Below are 14,580 nucleotides of genomic sequence, written 5' to 3'. Positions count from 1 at the left end.
TCACGTACACCGTTATCACCAGGGGGCTTCTCTGCTTTCCTGCTACATGTCAAGCTTTTCTCTTTCATGAGGCCATCTGAACCTGCCTGAGGGCTTCTTGGGGTGGGTAGAGCAGACGTCACAGCGGGACGCAGAGCCTTGCTGAGCGGCCTGGGTTGTATTACAGGAGGGAGGTGGTTTCGAAAGAGGCGTCAAAACCACGACACTCACATTTGAGTTGTGTCAATCAGGCGGCAGTGCAGCTCCTCGCCGTTAGCTTTCACCAGTTCCTGAAACTCTTCCATAGTGCTTGCCAGGCTGGCATCTATTTTAAACATGATCCAGAATTCTGTTATCCAATACCTACATGGTGGGATTTAAAAAACACAAGCCAAACCTGAAGCCAAGGACTCACACTGTGGTGGGTTCTTCCCGCAAAAAGGATTCAGAAAGAGACAGGGGCTGGTTTGTTCTATATTCCTGGGAATATAGAATCTATATTCTCTACACAGAATATAAGGAACTGGAGTAGGGGTGGGGGGAAGAGAAGAAAACCACCCACTGACAATCCTCTGTGCCCCACATATTAAATGCTATGCTATGATAAGATGAATCATAATGAAGGAAGCCACTGCAAAGATTTAGGCACAACCATGTGTATCAGAGAGAATGATAAATAAGACAATGGCAGACAAACCAAACGTCCAAAGATTGGACAATGCATCTGTAAATTACACTTTATTATACCTCAGGATATTACATGGCCATTAAAAATAATGTTTACAAAAAGTTTTTAATGACTAGAGAAGATTCCTATGATTTAAAATTAAGTGAAAACTATAGGATACAAAATTTTGTATGTATTTTGATCTCTACTATGTTAAAAAACCTACTTGGAAAGAGACAAGGGAAATATACCAAAATAGGTAGTTGGATATAAGTGATTATTACTATAGTTATATTCTCCTCTATATTTTCAAAGTGCTCTAATATGAGCTACATTACTTTTATACTTGGGAATAAAAACAAACAAAATAACCTTTCCCTTATGTCACTTGATACCAAAATGCTGTAAGGTTGACAAAAACATTGGTATAAAATATTAAGCTCAGGCACATCAGAAAAAACCGACTATGCTCTTTGAGGAATTTCCAGTACTAACAATTGCCCTTTCTGGTCTGTCCAGAGGTGTTGTATAGATGGTCAGGAAGGGAAAGGCAGGGAGGACAAGGAAAGAGCTAGAGTCTCTGGCTCTTTCATTTCACCCCACTCCACAAAGTCCCAAATGCATGCAGAAATGTTACCTTACAAAATAGCAGATCTTCAGGCAAAGCCCTGGTGAATTCTTTGCCAAGGCATCCTTATAGGTATGGCTGTGGTTAAGGGAAATGGAAGCCTCTGTTATAGAAACCAAACAACCTTTCATCTTTGCAAGTATTGCTAAAACTACCCTCCCTCCAGCCCCACAAATAGTTTCTTTTAATGTTTCTTCTCTCCCTGGCCATAGGATAAAACCAACTCAATGTGTGCAGCTGTATGCTTATGAAGGGCAAAGATGGTGACTTTAGCCCATGCTGAAGTCGCTTATGGAAGAAGGCCACAGCATCTCCTCTGCAGAAGTAGGAAGTCAACAGCACAGCAATGTCCCTGCACAGGTGACCTGTAAGAAGTAAAGAAGGGGCAAGTGACCTCTGCCCATGCCCAAGACTAGGAGTCTGCTGGAGACAAGCTAAAAAGAAGAGCTTGTTCTTATCTTTTCAGCAGCTGATAAAAAATCTGTGCATTGAATTAGAAGAAAGGGAAGGAATAAATATTCAGATATATTGTAATGATAATCAAGGCAATAATAGGAAAATGATAATACATGCCTAGAAAATGTCAGTAGATTGATCTTACAGGTTGTAATAGCAAGTCAGAAAAAGCCATGTGAATGATCCAAATACAACTGGAGAGCACATTAAGGATCAATACCATTTGGAATATTCCACGAGAATGATGCCATTCTAAGAACAAGAAAGAACAGCAAAGTTCCACCAAGTTCATGCATCTCTAGAGATACATGGAAAGAATAAGTGTTTACTGTAAAGGTCATAGAGATGCAAAATCCAATCCAGTGATGAACCTGGGTGGTCCTACCCTCTTCCATCAACATACTGAGGAATCAGGCTATGTGGGCTGTGTGCCCCGCAAGACACTGCCCTCTTTCTCCTCTAAAAACCATGTCAAATTAACCACAATCCAGGGCTCCGTGAATTTCAGCAGGGCCCCTGAGAGGAATCCACTGAGCAGCCAGCAGATGTCTCAATTAACTGGGGCTGTGCAGTCTTCTTTCAGTGGCTATGCATATTTTAACCCTTGGAAAACTCAGACTTAAATATAGCAAAGTAAAAAACAGGCCAAATCATATTACTGATTTTTTTTATTAGGAAGGGATCTCTGCCTTTTGAAATCTTATATACCTGTAATGTTTAAGAGCATATTAGAACGAGAGTCTTGAAACTTCAATCTGGAATATACAATTAAGGGATTTACACTTGTGATTTTAAATTCAAATCTTACTATGTTTATGCATAGCTTTGGAACATCTAAGGTAATGTTAGCTTTACTGTTTATAATTTTAATTTACTGAAGTTATAAAAACTATTTCGAATTCAGAAAAGCCTCTGAAGTATTTAAAAAATCTAAGATTTAAAATTACAAGTACATACCTGTCAATAATTACTTTAAATGTAAATGGACTAAATGCTTCAGTCAAAAGACATGGAGTGGCTGAATGGATACAAAACCAAGATCCATATGTATGCTGCCTACAAGAGATGCACTTCAGATCTAAATAGTTAGACTCTTCAAGAAAAAAAATGGGAGGGCCCAAATCAATAAAATCAGAAATAAAAAAGAAGTTACAATCAATACCACAGAAATATAAAAGAACGTAAGAGATTACTACAACCAGTTACATGCCAATAAAATGGACAACCTAGAAGAAAGGTACAAATTCCTAGACATGTACAATCTTCCAAGACTGAGCCGGGAAGAAATAGAAAATATGAGCAGACCAATTACCAATAATGAAATTGAATCAGTAATTAAAAAAACCAAAACAAAAACAAACTCGCAGCAAACAAAAGTCCAGGATCAGATGGCTTCACAGGTGAATTCTACCAAACATTTAGAAAAGAGTAAACACCTATCAAACTATTCCAAAAAACTGCAGAAGAAGGACCACTTCCTAACTCATTCTACGAGGCCAGCATCACCCTGATACTAAAACCAGTCAAAGATATCACAAAAAAAGAAAATTACAGGCTAATATCAGTGATAAAAATATGATGAACATAGATTCAAAAATTCTCAACAAAATATTAGCAAACCAAATACAACAATATATTAAAAGAATTATACACCATGATCAAGTGGAATTCATCCAATGAATGCAAGGATAGTTCAATATCCACAAATCAGTCAGTGGGATATACCTCATTGACAAATTGAAGAATATATAAATAAAGAATAAAAATCATATGATCATCTCAATAGATACAGAAAAGGATTTGAGAAAATTCAACAATTTATGATTAAAAAAAACTTTCCATGAAGATGTATAGAGGGAACATACCTCAACATAGTAAATGCCATATATTATAAGCCCACAGCTAACATCATACTCAATGGTGAAAACTGAAAGAATTTCTTCTACAATCAGGAACAAGACAAGGATGCCCACTCTCACCACTTTTATTCCTAGCCAGAGCAATCAGACAAGAAAAAGAAATGAATCCAAATTGGAGAGGAAGAAGTAAAACTGTTACTGTTTGAAGATGACATGATACTATACATAGAAAATCCTAAATATACCACCAAAATACTACCAGAGTTCATCAAAATTCAGTAAAGTTGCAGGGTACAAAATTAATATATAAAAATCTGTTGCATTTCTATATACTAACAAGGAACTATCAGAAAGAGAAATTAAGAAAATAATCCCATTTAAATCACATCGAAAAGGATAGAATATCCAGGAATAAATCCAACTATGTAAGTAAAAGACCCACAGTCAGAAAACTTTTAAGACACTGATGAAAAAAATTGAAGATGACAGAACAGATGGAAGGATATACCATATTCATGGATTAGAAGAATATTGTTAAAATGACCATACTACCCAAGGCAACCTGCCGATTCAATGCAATTCTATCAAAACACCAATGGCACTTTTCACAGAACTAAAACAAATAATTCTAAAATTCTATGGAAACAAAAGTCCCCAAATAGCAAAACAATCTTGAGAAAGAAGAACAGAGCTGGAGGTATCACACTCCCGGACTTCAGACTATACTACAAAGCTACAGTCATCAAAACTGTATGGTACCGGCACAAAAACAAACAAGTAGATCAATGGAACAAAATAAAGAGCCCAGAAATTAACCCACACACTTGTGGTTAACTAATCTAAAACAAAGGAGGCAAGAACATACAATGGAGAAAAGACAGTCTCTTAAATAAATGGTATTGTGGAAATTGGACAGTTACATGCAAAAGAATCAAACTGGACTATTCTGGACACTATGCAAACTGGACACTATGCACAAAAATGAATTCAAAACTGATTACGAACTGAAATGTAAGACCTGAGCTGCCTGGAAGCAGAGAGGCAGCATATCCAAAGGGCTGCCTCCATAGTGTGGAGTTCAGGAGTTTGGAGAGCCCTTTGGGGGGTCCCAGTTTTACCTAAGAGATGTCAACTTGAGAGTGTGCTGAACTTCACCTTATGCTCCCATATCACGTGTAGTCATCAAAGTGTTTTCTCTGCGGTTTGGCAGACATTCTCAGAGGGGAATAAGGAAGATGGTGGAAGAGTAAGAGGCAGAGATCACCTTCCTCCCCACAGATACACCAGAAATATATCTACACGTGGAACAACTCCTACAGAAAACCTACTGAACGCTGGCAGAAGACACCAGACCTCCCAAAAGGCAAGAAACTCCAGACATACCTGGGTAGGGCAAAAGAAAAAAGAATAAACAGAGACAAAAGAATAGGGATGGGACCTGCACCTCTGGAAGGGAGCTGTGAAGGAGGAAAGGTTTCCACACACTAGGAAGCCCCTTTGCAGGCGGAGACTGCAGGTGGCGGAGGGGAAAAGCTTCAGAGCCGCGGAGGAGAGCACAGCAACAGGGGTGCGGAGGGCAAAGCGGTGACATTCCGTCACAGAGGATCGGTGCCCACTGGCACTCACCAGCCCGAGAGGCTTGGCTGCTCACCCGCCGGGGCGGGCGGCGCTGGGAGTTGAGGCTCGGGCTTCGGTCAGAGCACAGGGAGAGGACTGGGGTTGGCGGCGTGAACACAGCCTGCAGGGGGTTAGTGCACCACGGCTAGCCGAGAGGGAGTCTGGGGAAAAGTATGGACCTGCCGAAGAGGCAAGAGACTTTTTCTTCTCTCTTTGTTTCCTGGTGCGTGAGGAGAGGGGATTAAGAGCTCTGCTTAAAGGAGCTCCAGAGACAGGCGTGAGCTGCAGCTAACAGTGCGGACCCCAGAGACAGGCATGGGATGCTAAGGCTGCTGCTGCCGCCACCAAGAAGCCTGTGTGCGAGCACAGGTCACTATCCACACCTGCCCTCCCGGGAGCCTGTGCAGCCCGTCACTGCCAGGGTCCCGGGATCCAGGGACAACTTCCCTGGCAGAACGCGTGGCATGCCTCAGGGTGGTGCAATGTCCTGCCGGCCTCTGCCACCGCAGGCTCTTCCCGCATCCATACCCCTCCCTCCCCCTGGCCTGAGTGAGCCAGAGCCCCTGAAGCAGCTGCTCCTTTAACCCTGTCCTGTCTGAGCGAAAAACAGACGCCCTCCAGTGACCTACACGCAGAGGCAGGGCCAAATCCAAAGCTGAGCCGTGGGAGCTGTGCGAACAAAGAAGAGAAAGGGAAATCTCTCCCAGCAGCCTCAGAAGCAGCGGATTAAAGCTCCACAATCAACTCGATGTACCCTGCATCTGTGGAATACATGAATAGACAACGAATCATCCCAAATTGAGGAGGTGGACTTTAAGAGCAAGGTTTATGATTTTTTTTCCCCTTTTCCTCTTTGTGAGTGTGTATGTGTATGCTTCTGTGAGAGATTTTGTCTGTATAGCTTTGCTTTCACCATTTGTCCTAGGGTTCTATCAGTCCGTTTTTTTTCTTTTTTTAAAAAAATTTAATTATTTTTTATTTTAATTATTTTATTTTATCCCCTTCCCCCCTTCCTTCCTCCCTCCCTCTCTATTTTTCTTTCTTCCTTCCTTCCTTCCTTCCTCTTCCTTTCTTTCTACTTTTTCTCCCTTTTATTCTGAGCCGTGTGGATGAAAGGCTCTTGGTGCTGCAGCCAGGAGTCAGTGCTGTGCCTCTGAGGTGGGAGAGCCAACTTCAGGACACTGGTCCACAAGAGACCTCCCAGCTCCACATAATATCAAATGGTGAAATTCTCCCAGAGATCTCCATCTCAACACCAGCACCCAGCTTCACTCAACGACCAGCGAGCTACAGTGCTGGACACCCTATGCCAAACAACTAGCAACACAGGAATACAACCCCACCCATTAGCAGAGAGGCTGCCTAAAATCATAATAAGTCCACAGACACCCCAAAACACACCACCAGACGTGGACCTGCCCACCAGAAAGACAAGATCCAGCCTCATCCACCAGAACACAGGCACTAGTCCCCTCGACCAGGAAGCCTACACAATCCACTGAACCAACTTTAGCCACTGGGGACAGACACCAAAAACAACGGGAACTACGAACCTGCAGCCTGCAAAAAGGAGACCCCAAACACAGTAAGATAAGCAAAATGAGAAGACAGAAAAGCACACAGCAGATGAAAGAGCAAGATAAAAACCCACCAGACCTAAAAAATGAAGAGGAAATAGGCAGTCTACCTGAAAAAGAATTCAGAATAATGACAGTAAAGATGATCCAAGATCTTGGAAATAGAATAGAGAAAATGCAAGAAACATTTAACAAGGACCTAGAAGAAATAAAGACAAAAGAAGCAACAATGAACAACACAATAAATGAAATTAAAAATACTCTAGAGATGGGATCAATAGCAGAATAACTGAGGCAGAAGAACGGATAAGTGACCTGGAAGATAAAATAGTGGAAATAACTACTGCAGAGCAGAATAAAGGAAAAAGAATGAAAAGAACTGTGGACAGTCTCAGGGACCTCCGGGACAACATTAAACACACCAACATTTGAATTATAGGGGTTCCAGAAGAAGAAGAGAAAAAGAAAGGGACTGAGAAAATATTTGAAGAGATTATAGTTGAAATCTTCCCTAACATGGGAAAGGAAATAGTTAATCAAGTCCAGGAAGCACAGAGAGTCCCATACAGGATAAATCCAAGGACAAACACACCAAGACACATATTAATCAAACTATCAAAAATTAAATACAAAGAAAACATATTAAAAGCAGCAAGGGAAAAACAACAAATAACACACAAGGGAATCCCCATAAGGTTAACAGTGGCTCTTTCAGCAGAAACTCTGCAAGCCAGTAGGGACTGGCAGGACATATTTAAAGTGATGAAGGAGAAAAATCTACAACCAAGATTACTCTGCCCAGCAAGGATCTCATTCAGATTTGATGGAGAAATTAAAACCTTTACAGACAAGCAAAAGCTGAGTGTTCAGCACAACCAAACCAGCTTTACAACAAATGCTAAAGGAACTTCTCTACGCAAGAAACACAAGAGAAGGAAAAGACCTACAATAACAAACCAAAAACAATTACGAAAATGGGAATAGGAACATATCTATCGATAATTACCTTAAATGTAAATGGATTAAATGCTCCCACCAAAAGACACAGACTGGCTGAATGGATACAAAAACAAGACCCATAAATATGCTGTCTACAAGAGACCCACTTCAGACCTAGAGACACATACAGATTGAAAGTGAGGGGATGGAAAAAGATATTCCATGCAAATGGAAACCAAAAGAAAGCTGGAGTAGCAATTCTTGTATCAGAGAAAATAGACTTTAAGATAAAGACTATAAGAAGAGACAAAGAAGGACACTACATAATGATCAAGGGATCGACCCAAGAAGAAGATATAACAATTGAAAATATTTATGCACCCAACATAGGATCACCTCAATACATAAGGCAAATACTAACAGCCATAAAAGGGGAAATAGACAGTAACATATTCATAGTAGGGGACTTTAACGCCCCACTTTCACCAATGGACAGATCATCCAAAATGAAAATTAATAAGGAAACACAAGTTTTAAATGATACATTAAACAAGATGGACTTAATTGATATTTATAGGACATTCCATCCAAAAACAACAGAATACAAATTTCTCTAAAGTGCTCATGGAACATTCTCCAGGATAGATCATATCTTGGGTCACAAATCAAGCCTTGGTAAATTTAAGAAAATTGAAATTGTATCTTTTCCGACCACAATGCTATAAGACTAGATATCAATTACAGGAAAAGATCTGTAAAAAAATACAAACACATGGAGGCTAAACAATACACTACTTAATAACGAAGTGATCACTGAAGAAATCAAAGAGGAAATAAAAAAATACCTAGAAACAAATGACAATGGAGACATGATGACTCAAGACCTATGGGATGCAGCAAAAGCAGCTCTAAGAGGGAAGTTTATAGCAATACAATCCTACCTTAAGAAACAGGAAACATCTCGAATAAACAACCTAACCTTGCACCTAAAGCAATCAGAGAAAGAAGAACAAAAAAACTCCGAAGTTAGCAGAAGGAAAGAAATAAAGATCAGATCAGAAATAAATGAAAAAGAAATGAAGGAAACGATAGCAAAGATCAATAAAACTAAAAGCTGGTTCTTTGAGAAGATAAACTTGATAAACCAGTAGCCAGACTCATCAAGAAAAAAAGGGAGAAGACTCAAATCAATAGAATTAGAAATGAAAAAGGAGAAGTAACAACTGACACTGCAGAAATACAAAAGATCATGAGAGATTACTACAAGCAACTCTATGCCAATAAAATGGACAACCTGGAAGAAACGGACAAATTCTTAGAAATGCCCAACTGCCAAGACTGGATCAGGAAGAAATAGAAAATATGAACAGACCAATCACAAGCACTGAAATTGAAACTGTGATTAAAAATCTTCCAACAAAAAGCCCAGGACCAGATGGCTTCACAGACAAATTCTATCAAACATTTACAGAAGAGCTAACACCTATGCTTCTCAAACTCTTCCAAAATATAGCAGACGAAGGAACACTCCCAAACTCATTCTACGAGGCCACCATCACCCTGATACCAAAACCAGACAGGGATGTCACAAAGAAAGAAAACTACAGGCCAATATCACTGATGAACACAGATGCAAAAATCCTCAACAAAATACTAGCAAACAGAATCCAACAGCACATTAAAAGGATCATACACCATGATCAAGTGGGGTTTATTCCAGGAATGCAAGGATTCTTCAATATACGCAAATCAATCAATGTGATACACCATATTAACAAATTGAAGGAGAAAAAGCATATGATCATCTCAATAGATACAGAGAAAGCTTTTGACAAAATTCAACACCCATTTATGATAAAAACCCTGCAGAAAGTAGGCATAGAGGGAACTTTCCTCAACATAATAAAGGCCATATATGACAAACCCACAGCCAACATCGTCCTCAATGGTGAAAAACTGAAAGCATTTCCACTAAGATCAGGAACAAGACAAGGTTGCCCACTCTCACCACTCTTATTCAACATAGTTTTGGAAGTTTTAGCCACAGCAATTAGAGAAGAAAAGGAAATAAAAGGAATCCAAATCGGAAAAGAAGTAAAGCTGTCACTGTTTGCAGATGACGATACTATACATAGAGAATCCTAAAGATGCTACCAGAAAACTATCAGAGATAATCAATGGATTTGGTAAAGTAACAGGATACAAAATTAATGCACAGAAATCTCTGGCATTCCTATACACTAATGATGAAATATCTGAAAGTGAAATCAAGAAAACACTCCCATTTACCATTGCAAGAAAAATAATAAAATATCTAGGAATAAACCTACCTAAGGAGACAAAAGACCTGTATGCAGAAAATTATAAGACACTGATGAAAGAAATTAAAGATGATACAAATAGATGGATAGATATACCATGTTCTTGAACTGGAAGAATCAACATTGTGAAAATAACTCTACTACCCAAAGCAATCTACAGATTCAATGCAATTCCTATCAAACTACCACTGGCATTTTTCACAGAACTAGAACAAAAAATTTCACAATTTGTATGGAAACACAAAAGACCCCGAACAGCCAAAGCAATCTTGAGAACGAAAAACAGAGCTGGAGGAATCAGGCTCCCTGACTTCAGACTATACTACAAAGCTACAGTAATCAAGACAGTATGGTACTGGTACAAAAACAGAAATATATATCAATGGAAAAGGACAGAAAGCCCAGAGATAAACCCACGCACATATGGTCACCTTATCTTTGAAAAAGGAGGCAGGAATGTACAGTGGAGAAAGGACAGCCTCTTCAATAAGTGGTGCTGGGAAAACTGGACAGGTACATGTAAAAGTATGAGATTAGATCACTCCCTAACACCATACACAAAAATAAGCTCAAAATGGATTAAAGACCTAAATGTAAGGCCAGACACTATCAAACTCTTAGAGGAAAACATAGGCAGAACACTCTATGACGTAAATCACAGCAAGATCCTTTTTGACCCACCTCCTAGAGAAATGGAAATAAAAACAAAAATAAACAAATGGGACCTAATGAAACTTCAAAGCTTTTACACAGCAAAGGAAACCATAAACAAGACCAAAAGACATCCCTCAGAATGGGAGAAAATATTTGCAAATGAAGCAACTGACAAAGGATTAATCTCCAAAATTTACAAGCAGCTCATGCAGCTCAATAACAAAAAAACAAACAGCCCAATCCAAAAATGGGCAGAAGACCTAAATAGACATTTCTCCAAAGAAGATATACAGACTGCCAACAAACACATGAAAGAATGCTCAACATCATTAATCATTAGAGAAATGCAAATCAAAACTACAATGAGATATCATCTCACACCAGTTAGAATGGCCATCATCAAAAAATCTAGAAACAATAAGTGCTGGAGAGGGTGTGGAGAAAAGGGAACCCTCTTACACTGTTGGTGGGAATGTAACCTGATACAGCCACTATGGAGAACAGTATGGAGATTCCTTAAAAAAGTAAATACAGAACTACCATATGACCCAGCAATCCCACTACTGGGCATATACCCTGAGAAAACCATAATTCAAAAAGAGTCATGTACCAAAATGTTCACTGCAGCTCTATTTACAATAGCCCGGAGATGGAAACAACCGAAGTGTTCATCATTGGATGAATAGATAAAGAAGATGTGGCACATATATACAATGCAATATTACTCAGCCATAAAAAGAAACGAAATTGAGCTATTTGTAATGAGGTGGATGGACCTAGAGTCTGTCATACAGAGTGAAGTAAGTCAGAAACAGAAAGACAAATACCATATACTAACACATATATACGGAATTTATGGAAAAAAAATGTCATGAAGGACCTAGGGGTAAGACAGGAATAAAGACACAGACCTACTAGAGAATGGACTTGAGGATATGGGGAGGGGGAAGGGTAAGCTGTGACAGAGCGAGAGAGTGGCATGGACATATATACACTACCAAACGTAAAATAGCTAGTGGGAAGCAGCCGCATAGCACAGGGAGATCAGCTCCGTGCTTTGTGACCACCTAGAGGCATGGGATAGGGAGGGTGGGAGGGAGGGAGACGCAAGAGGGAAGAGATATGGGAACATATGTATATGTATAACTGATTCACTTTATTATAAAGCAGCAACTAACACACCACTGTAAAGCAATTATACTCCAATAAAGATGTAAAAGAAAAAAAAAAGTAAGACCTGAAACCATAAAACTTATAGAAGAAAACATAGCTATATGATCCTAAAAAGAAAACATAGGTATATGATCCTTGACATCAGTCTTCATAACATTGTTTTTGGATATGTCTCCTCAGGCAAGGGAAGCAAAAGCAAAAATAAACAAATGGGACTAGGGCTTCCCTGATAGCACAGTGGTTAAGAATTCTCTTGCTGGTGCAGGGGACACAGATTCGAGCCCTGGGCTGGGAAGACCCACATGCTGCGGAGCAACTAAGCCTGTGCGCCACAACTACTGAGCCTGCATTCTAGAGCCCACGAGCCACAACTACTGAGCCCGCGTGCCAGAACTACTGAAGTCTGCGCACCTAGAGCCCATGCTCCGCAACAAGAGAAGCCACTGTAATAAGAAGCCTGCACACTGCAACGAAGAGTAGCCCCTGCTCGCTGCAACTAGAGAAAGCCCGTGCACAGCAACGAAGACCCAACACAGCCAAAAATAAATAAATAAATATATTAAAAAAAAACCAAATGGGACTGTATCAAACTAAAGCTTTCGCACAGTGAAGGAAAAGAAACCACCAACAAAATGAAAAGGCCACCTACTAAATGGTGAAGATATTTGCAAGTGATATATCCAATAAGGGGTTAATATCCAAAACATACAAAGAACTCATACAACTCAACATCAAAAAACCAACCTGATTAAAAAACCGGCAGAGGATCTGCATATACATTTTCCCCAAGGAAGACAAATGGCCAAAAGCCACATGAGAAGATGCTCAACATTACTAATCATCAGGAAAATGCAAATCAAAACCACAACGAGGTGTCATCTCACACTTGTTAGAATGGCTGTTATCAAAAAGACAACAAATGACAAGTGTTGGTGAAGATGTGGAGAAAACAGAACCCTTGCACACTGTTGCTGGGAACATAAATTGGTGCAGCCACTATGGAAAGCAGTATGGAGGTTCCTCAAAAAATTAAAAATAGAACTACCATATGGTCCAGAATTTCCACTCCTGCGTATTTATCTGAAGAAAACAAAAACATTAATTAGAAGAGGTATATGCAGCCATGTGTTCGATGCATTATTCACAATAGCTAAGACATGGAAGCAACCTAAGTGTCCATCAAGAGACGAAAGTATAAAGAAGATGTGGTACGTACACACACACACACACACACACACACACACACAGGAATATTACTCAGCCATTAAAAAGAATGAAATCTTGCCATTTGAGACAACATGGATAGACTCAGAGGGTACATGCTAAGTGAAATAAGTCAGGTAGAGAAAGACAAATACTGTATGATTTTATTTATATGTGGAATGTGAAAAAACAAATGCACAAACATAACAAAACAGAGTTATAGGTACAGAGAACAAACAGGTGTTTGCCAGAGGGGAGGGAAGTAGGGGGAAGAAAGAAATAAGTGAGGAAGATTAAGAGGTACAAACTTCCATTTGCAAAATAAATGAGACATGGGTAAGAAATGCACCGTATGGGGAATACAGTTAATAACTATGTAATATCTTTGTAGGGTGACATATCCGTAACTAGACTTATTGTGGTAACCAGTTTGACATGTATAGACATATCAAATCACTGTTATGTAACAGAAACTAACATAGTGTTGTAGGTCAATTATACTTCAAAAACGGACAAAGAAACAACAAACATAGAAAAATAGATCAGATCTGTGGTTACCAGAGGCAGGGGATGGGAAAAAGGGGGATTGTATGAAGGCAGTCAAAAGATACAAACTTATAAGATGAATAAGTACTAGGGATGTAATGTACAACATGATAAAAATATAATGAACACTGCTCGACGTTATACATGAAAGTTGCTAAGAGGGAAAATTCTAAGTTCTCATCACAAGAAAAGAAATTTAAATTTCTTTAATTTTGTATCTATATGAGATGATAGATGTTCACTAAACTTATCATGAATCACGCTTCACACCTTAAACTTACACAGTATTTTATGTCGGTTATATCTCAATAAAACTGGAAGAAGAAATAAAATTCATAATTATAGTTTAAAACCATTATTCCAATTAACCAAACATTTTTCAAGGTTCCTTAAAAGTGCCTGGTGGGACATTCTAGACTTATAGGAAGAACAGTAAGATTTGCAAGCTAAACTTGAACCCCTAAAGAAAAACTATGGCTGTGGAATTTGTACGTTTCATAAAATGACTTTAACTTAAAAAACCTAAATTTTGATAGATTTACTGTTATAAAATCTGTCCCTGAGAGCACCAAAATCAAACAGAAACACAAAACACACACACACACACACACACACACAACAAGAACAAAGGTAATCAATCCAAAAAATAAGCCCAGGCAACTGGCAAATTTCATGAAGTGAATGGTTCCAATGCTTGCCTTTCTTTGGACATAAAAGGGAGGAGTGAGAATGACATGACTTTACATTTCTTTATACCACATGGGTAAGAAAATGCATCCCTTCAGTGCAAAGAGATTCAAGCATAAGGCACATTCTAGATAAATACGTCTTAGAGTCTATATTTTTATTATTTGATCTAGTTGTTGAAAGATTTAACTTCTTCCTCATTAATGAGGAAGGCACACACACACACACACAAAAAACCCACTTTTCTTTTAAGAAAACTGGGTGGACATAAGAA

General features: G+C 39.1%; 1 protein-coding gene across 6 annotated transcripts in view; it reads right to left on the bottom strand.

Moving 5' to 3' along the window:
* Window positions 1–14,580, bottom strand: part of RASGRP1 (RAS guanyl releasing protein 1) — an 86,918-nt gene that overhangs the window by 29,724 nt on the left and 42,614 nt on the right. For all 6 annotated transcript variants that reach the window (XR_016392132.1, XM_089907387.1, XM_022587508.3 and 3 more), the window contains exons 4-5: window positions 1,284–1,346; window positions 211–342 (exon numbers count right to left, since the gene is read on the bottom strand). Coding sequence is in view for 5 of the 6 variants with exons in the window: in XM_089907387.1 (XP_089763513.1) it covers window positions 211–342; window positions 1,284–1,346 (195 nt within the window). In the remaining variant the exon portion in view is untranslated. The remainder of the gene's footprint in view (window positions 1–210; window positions 343–1,283; window positions 1,347–14,580) is intronic.

This window comes from Delphinapterus leucas, chromosome 2 (assembly GCF_059928025.1).
Source record: "Delphinapterus leucas isolate spDelLeu-1000000601 "Yukka" chromosome 2, BTC_Dleu_Yukka2, whole genome shotgun sequence".
In the NCBI taxonomy this organism is placed as follows: Eukaryota; Metazoa; Chordata; class Mammalia; order Artiodactyla; family Monodontidae; genus Delphinapterus; species Delphinapterus leucas.
Note: the sequence above shows the minus strand (reverse complement) of the source record. Positions and strands in the feature narration are given on the sequence as shown.